Below are 7,482 nucleotides of genomic sequence, written 5' to 3'. Positions count from 1 at the left end.
ACACTAACAGAAAAATTACACATTTATCAAACATTATACACTGAAGACCAACAGTCCTCTGACTTCTGTTAGACCTGCTAGCTATTCCGGGAATTAAATCTGCAGCATTTTGGAGATGGATAACCTCTTGACTGCTGTATGTCTGTGGACAAAAAAAAAAGTGAGTGAAAGCTTGTGCTGCTGCCAGTAAGGTGATCAAGTAGGAACCTCTCGTCACCCCTAGAAGTCACCACATTAATAAAAGTGACCCTCCATGACCCCTCCACCCACCATTACATGTGGGGAGACATACAGCAGCTCTTGTTTGGTGGCTTTATGTCAGTCCTGCTGCTTTGACAGTGATGTTTGAAGCTGAACAACTGCAAGATAGAGCTCTTTATACACAGAGTAACACAGATTAATCTCTTAAATAATAACCACCTTATAAATCAAATAGGATTTTAAATTTTTTTTAAACTAACTATAAATCCAAAATAAATAAAAAATGTATTTGAGTTTTTATGGATTCATACCTTCATATCATTATGTCAGCTGCTACCCTCTGAAGACACACGAAGAAGGTTGACTGCATTATGAGGGGAATCCCTCTTTAACAAAAATGCAGTCATGTCTATTGTTACAATGGGCTCATTGGGCTGTATATATCAAAAATACGAGAAAGGAAATGTCATTTTAATTTCATCAGCACTATTTTATTCCACTCTATTCTGTTATGTATCATCATCATTATTACACTAAATGTGTTGTACAGAGGTGAGAGGTCAGAGACTTTGAAATTGATTCCAATGTTGACCACTTGCAGTGCCCGATCTCAAACATGAACCTATTGTCTGTTAGGTAGCAGTGATGTGACACGGTCATTGGTCTTATCAGTGAGAATGAAACTGATATAAACAACTCAGTGAATAAGTATATCATGTTTTGCTGTGCTAGTTAATGTGATTTAACCAAATTTCTTCATGTTCACATAAGAGATGCTGACCTGTGGTCAGTGTGGAGTATTGGAGAAGAAACACATAAAGGCCTATGTGAACTATCAGATTGTCTTCTTATGAGCCATCACTAGACTGATAGACCTGTGTGGATGATCATTAGTCAGTAAGTGATGTCATTTCACCTCACCTGCTGCATGTAAAACTTCACTGCTGCAGATGAGGATTTGAACTCACAATCTCTGCAGGTCACAGTCTTATAAGTACCACACACTAACCAACTGCACCACTGGAACAGATGTGAGCACACTATTCTGCTCAAGCTGGTACTGTTCAAATTCTAATGAAAGGCACACACTTCCATAATAAAAGAAAAGCATCACACATTTAAAACTACTAATGGCTTGGGCCAATGAGCACTCCAAATTAGTTTCTGAGATCTCTATGTTTTTATGAGACTGGTGAGTGAAAAAAGAGCCCAGTGCACATGCAGATGACTTTGCCCCTTGACTACTTGTGTTGATTCATGAGTCTTATGAGTATTAGTACAGTAGTAGTGAGGCTAGTACAGAGAGTTTAGAGAATCTTGATATTGTTGGTTCAGTCTTGTTATCAGACTGTTATTTTTCTTCTGCAGTATGTTAAAACTCTGCTGCTCCAGGTGAGGCTCGAACTCACAACCTCGGCATCACTCTGCAGGTTACTGTCTTATAAGTACCGCGCGCTGACCGATTGCGCCACTGGAGCTTGCTGAGGGACAGAGTTCAACACTGAACAAGTGAAAGAGATCAGAGTGATTATTTTGGCCAGATCTGTTATTAGGTTGAATTTGGCTAGAGCTATGCTGGGAGTTTGCTGAGGTCATCAAAATCAGAAAGGAATCATTGAGATGGAAGTTGTTCCCCCTCACAGCCAGTTCACATCCACACCGTACTGAGAAGAAGCAAGAGAAAATAGCTGTGTTGGTGAGCTATGGAGGGCTGCTGCTCTTTTCATTTTTTTACATTAGGAAAGATTACCCCTATCTATCTAGGCCCCGGGGCAAAAATGAAATTCAGGCCTCCACTGACTACTTAAGCTCAAATTAAAAACAAAAGACTGCTAGTTACTATGGCAGAAAGAGTTCCTGTAAATGATCATGCTGTAAGAGCACTTAACTACTCAAGAGCAGTGGCTGGTCTGGAGAGACCCAATGACATCATCCACCAGTCACTGGTTGATCATCACCTACTGCTATTGTCATGGCAGCAGCTGCTTTACTCAGAAAAACAGCAACAACAATGACTGAAACTGTAAACTGCTGGTCTCCACATGCACAAAGGTACTGAATTACAGGGACATTTCTGGTTCACACTTTGCACTGGCCTAGGCCAACATAAATTTGAGGATATTGAGGTTATTTGAGGATCGCAATTTTATATGATGCTGATGAACAATTAGCTTCAATTCAACAATTAAAATGCTTCTTACACAGTAATGCATCAGTTGTATCCAATCCAGTGTAATAAAACAGTGTCTTATTTTTGATAGGCTAGGAGGAATTTTTTCTGTTGTACTTTTACTTCAATATTACTGCAACTTCTTTGGGCTTATGACCACCTGAAATGAACCAATGTCTACTTGTAACCCCTAATCACTTATTGCTCTATAGGATGTACATGATTAGTGGACAATTCAACCAAAAAGTGAGTTTTCCCTCTCTTACTGTTATTTTGAATATTTTAGAAATGGTATGTGTGCATATGGAAGTTAAGATTAAAGTTGGTTTACCTCGTAGTCTTACACAAGTGTTCAACTCACAAGGTAACACTTTTTTTGTTATTGTATTATTGGCTTGAGTTACAGTCTGTATAACAAAAAAGATGAGAAAGTGCCCTTATATACGTAGATTGATTCTTGAGTTCTTGAGTCTTCTTGTCCTAAAATAAATGTGACATTACTAAAACAAAATATAACCAGCCATAAAAGTTTGTTTTTTTAATCTCTATGTTCATAAAAGAAAGAAGAAATGTAGAAAACATAACAGAGACACAAATGAAAAACCCACCCACATCCAGTCACCAGTTAAAAAGATCCAGTTAGTACTGCTACCATGTATAGGACATGAGTCTTAGTTACAGTCTTCTTCTATTTCTACAGGCATTTACTAGAAACCCAATCATTCTCATCTGCTAATAAACAGTATTGGACAGTATTACCAATGCTAATGACTGAACTCCTCTAAAAGGTGACCTCACACTTAATGGTGGCTGTCTCAAATGGCATCTTGACTCCCTTCTTGGAATAGACAAGTGACAAGTATCATTATACACCTGTGTCACCATTTTGTTGCCTTGAAGTCACTCATGTAATACCTGTAAGACCAATGATGCTTAGTTTTACATCTACAGGGGTTTCAAAAGACATTGTAAAAATCTACCATGTCTTGACTGAAAAGAAGACTTTTCTTAATCTTTAAGTTCAAATCTTTTAGTTATTAGCAAATGCTAATTTGAAAAAAAAAACTCTAAAGAACACACAAACTGTAATGTTCAGTCACACCAATTTTGCTGTTTGGAGATCAAGCAGTGACTCAAAACATTGTTGTTTTCATCAAGACTTTTCTTGGCTGAATATGCATTCTTGCACTTTTCTCCTCCCTATATGTGTGTTGCTTGTCCACTGATGCAACAGGGAAGAGGAAAAGAGTGGAATGAAGTCAGTAGCAGCTGCATCTCATCGCTGATGAGCAACAACACTTCAAAATGCCACAGAGTTTAGTTTTCCATAAAGTATTGATGTTGGCCCAGCAGTGGTGGCTAGCAGTTCCCTCTACAATAACAGGAGTATGGGTTTTAGGATTCTGTTCTGTTCTGCATTAATACTCCCACAGAGTTGAGCTGCTCAGGCTGAGTCCGTCTCCTTTCAGTGTGCCTCCTGGGTCTCCACGCAGGTATTTGCCGTTCTTGCCACGGATGGCGAGGCGGCCGTGCTCCAGGAGCTCCAGAGTAAAATCCTCAGGGGTCTCGCCGTCTGAGCACACCAGCCCGGCACTGTTAACATACCAGAACCGGTCATCCACACCTGCAAGAAGTCACACAGAGAAGGAATGAACTGATGAATGACTCTGTACAGGTTGAAACCTCCCAAATATCTTATACTACTGCAGCTTCTGGTTCTCATTGCTTAAACACAGGTTAGTTTGATAGACGAGAAGAAAAGAGATGCAGGTATTGAAACAGTGGTGGGAGTGGGTGTATTCTGACCTTTAATGTGATACGCCCCATTACTGAATTGCAGGTTGAAAATGTCATAGACGGATCTGCTGGCATCCAGTGTGTTGGAGTTCTTGTGGTGGCAGATAAAACCATACTCTCCTCTGAGGATCAGCATGGGCCGGTTGATCAGTTTCAGAGTGAGCTGTTCGTCCTCACCTGATGAAAGATGACAGCAAAATTGTGAAAAATAACATCAGAGGGGACATAAGAGAGGTCAGACATCAGTCTGAGGTGAGGAGGTACATTAGTGAAAAGTTGGGTGTAAAAGGGAGAAGAACAAAAATGGTCTTACCTATGGAATCACTGACAGCAAGTAGCTGGCCATTCTTTTTGGTGCAGATATATTTCCCATTGCTAGCTTTCAGTGCCACCTTGTGGCCAAGCCACTCCACTGAAAACATGGTGCTTGCTGACCTATGGGTGGGCATCACAAGAGAGAGAAGATGAGACTTTCCCTGCCTTGAAGTGCTCTTGGAAATACTGTTATTACATATTGAGTGCACAATGGAGAAAATTAATTTATTAGAAAAATCTGAGTTTATGGCATGTGATGTTTAGGGAGCAGAGATCATGTGAGAAAATCAATTATGGGAAGCGAGAGCATTTTATCATTGCATGCCAATGTCTGGCATCATATGCAAGTGACTGCCCTCACCTGTATGATTCAGTTTTATATTTTTGTTTTGAGTTTTAGCTTTTGCACTGTGTTTTTAATAAATGAATACATATATGGTTTAATTTTGTCATTGCAACTGTATTTCAATATTATTCAAATAAAATGCCCATTTTATTATGGGTTCTACTTTGTCATTTATGGTAAAAGTGAGTATTTGCTTTTATAACTTATAAATTTTGAGGTCAAAATGTGTAGAGTACAGCAGAGGTTTGAACTGGATTAAAGGGAAACACAGGAAGTTAAAAACAGTCACTAGGGTTTTTGCCAATATTGTAAAAGTGCAGGACAACCTTCTTTCTATAGCCCACAAATAGCAGTAATATGAAATGTGAACCTGAAGTATTCATTTTACACTGTAATGTCTATATACTCACACTTCAGTGTCAGTACTCTGGATGCCTCCATGGGCCACCAGGGCCCAGTAGTTCCCTTGGCTCGTACGGAAAGTACACTTCCTGGTTTCCTTGTCAATCTCCATCTGAAACGTCTCCATGTCTGTCTCATCTTCCTGGTTGGCTGCAAGGCTTACTCCTGAGAGGGGCAGAGTGAGCATGTCTTTTCATGTATACAGCATGAAAACTCAAGGACTATTTAATGATGGGAGGAGTCCTTCCATCAACTGCTGCCCACAGTGTGTATTTTGCATACAGCGCTGCTTGAAAGTTTGCAAACCCTTTTCTGTATAAATAGGACCTTAAATGTGATCAATGTGAGTCTGGGAGGTCATGCCTTATTTAAAGAGAAGAAATCTAGGTCTTCACTATCAAAGGCTGAGCTTCACAACACAGGATTGTAGAAGACTGTCATGGCTCAAACAAAGGAGATTTCTGAGGAACTAAGAAGAGGTGTTGCTGATACTTGCCAGGCTGGAAAGGGCTACAAATACATTTCTAAAGAATTTGGTGTCTACCAGTCGATTGTCAGGCAGGTTGTGTACAAATGGAACACATCCAACCACAGTGTTACAGTGTCCAAAGAACAAAGATGGCACTGAGAGCAGGTGTGTAATAGTCCAGGAGGCTACTATGGACCCCAGGGTAATGTCTAGAAAACCAAAGGCCTTTCTTGCAGTGGCTACATTCAACGTTCATGAGTCTACCTTCAGGAGAACATTGAACATCAATGGTGTGCATGGCAAAGCCGGAAGGAGAAAGTCACTTCTCTCCAAAAAGAACATTGCTGCTATACATGGTTTACTAAAGTGCACATGGATAAGCCAAAAGGCGACTGGAAAAATCTTCTGCAGACTGTTTTGGGACTTTTGGGAAATCTGATCATATGTTCATATTTTTGCAGAAATAGAGAAAATTCACAACTTTCAAGCAACACTGTAAATGCAGTTACTACTGAACAAGTTGTAATATTACAAAATTAAGGGGTGAGATAATGAATTGAGGGCAGCATCCAACTGTGTTCTCATAAAGTAAATGTGATTTGTGCTGGATAGGTTTCAACTTAGGTGATTGTTGCAAGAAGTTTTTCAGATTCAGATTCCTACATGATCCTCTTGGGAAAGCAGTGACATAGCAGCTTGCTAATCAGGTTGTATCGTTGTGTTGAACTTGGCTCAGCATGAAAGAGCTGGTAATCATCCTGGGATGTTAGGTTATTTTCAAAAGGTTCTGTCTTGCACACTTACACACTTGATCTGACAAGCAAAACATACACCTTCCTTAGGGCAAATAAATGTTGAGTAATAGACAGTCTTGATGCATTTAGGGATAGAATACGCAGTGGATAAAAAACACTGAAACACTAAACTTAATCATGCAGGAAAATTTCATGGAGACAAGTTACCATGTTTCTCATGTTATGAGCTATACATAGATGACACTATCACCACAATGACCTGCATCAATTACTTTCAGGCTAGATTGAAAACAGAGTTGCACATGTGAGAAACATACTAACACACAGACAAACACAAACACAGAGAATTCCCTCCCGCTCTGCTTTGTGTAATGGTTTGGCGTCAATTGGCAGCTTTAGCATTTTATACAACTCTCATCCATACACTACAGTCATGACTAATAACCTTAACGTCATACCCTTTTATTAGTTTATTTTGTCATTAAGTAAATGACTAGTTAATATAATTTAATTTGAACCTTTATTTGTGCAATTCTTGATTGTTAGTGTAATTGTTAGAAGTATAGAAAACAACTGTTTGTCTCACCACCAAAAACAGATTGCAGAAGGCTAAATCCTAAATTAATTGCATCCCATAATATCCTCAATACATTCTCTTAATCCTTTAACAACACTGATGTGTACGCATTACCCCCCTCTTATCTCCCCCTGCTCTCTTTTCGTCATCCTTCTCAACCTTCCTCCCTTCCCCCAAGTCTCCTTCCTTACCCCCTGACCCTTCCACCCCCACCTCCCACCTCCCACCATCAACCCACCTCCGGCCTTGCCTATCTGCCCTCTTCACAGTGGGGCTCTGATATAATCAGCTTTCGAGTGCTACCCGTCCAATCCCTCAATCCCCTCAATGAAAGAATAAAGGATTTCATGGTCCACACTTAGCAGGATGTACAGATAATTACCAACCCCTCTCAACCCTCAAGCTAGCAGAGTTATGAATGATCAAACATAGGGAGTACATGCAAAAACA

General features: G+C 39.8%; 1 protein-coding gene and 1 non-coding gene across 2 annotated transcripts in view; both read right to left on the bottom strand.

Annotated features, from left to right (window-relative positions):
• Positions 1–1,585: 1,585 nt before the first annotated feature.
• Positions 1,586–1,679, bottom strand: trnai-uau (transfer RNA isoleucine (anticodon UAU)). Its single transcript has 2 exons — positions 1,642–1,679; positions 1,586–1,621 (listed from the first exon to the last, which is right to left on the bottom strand). It is a non-coding gene; the product is annotated as a tRNA-Ile (tRNA).
• Positions 1,680–3,789: 2,110 nt separating this feature from the next.
• Positions 3,790–7,482, bottom strand: part of fscn2b (fascin actin-bundling protein 2b, retinal) — a 9,123-nt gene continuing 5,430 nt past the window's right edge. The window contains exons 3-6 of the mRNA XM_053341206.1: positions 5,240–5,396; positions 4,482–4,603; positions 4,178–4,345; positions 3,790–3,995 (exon numbers count right to left, since the gene is read on the bottom strand). Of these exons, the coding sequence (XP_053197181.1) occupies positions 3,790–3,995; positions 4,178–4,345; positions 4,482–4,603; positions 5,240–5,396 (653 nt within the window). The remainder of the gene's footprint in view (positions 3,996–4,177; positions 4,346–4,481; positions 4,604–5,239; positions 5,397–7,482) is intronic.

This window comes from Scomber japonicus, chromosome 20 (assembly GCF_027409825.1).
Source record: "Scomber japonicus isolate fScoJap1 chromosome 20, fScoJap1.pri, whole genome shotgun sequence".
In the NCBI taxonomy this organism is placed as follows: Eukaryota; Metazoa; Chordata; class Actinopteri; order Scombriformes; family Scombridae; genus Scomber; species Scomber japonicus.
Note: the sequence above shows the minus strand (reverse complement) of the source record. Positions and strands in the feature narration are given on the sequence as shown.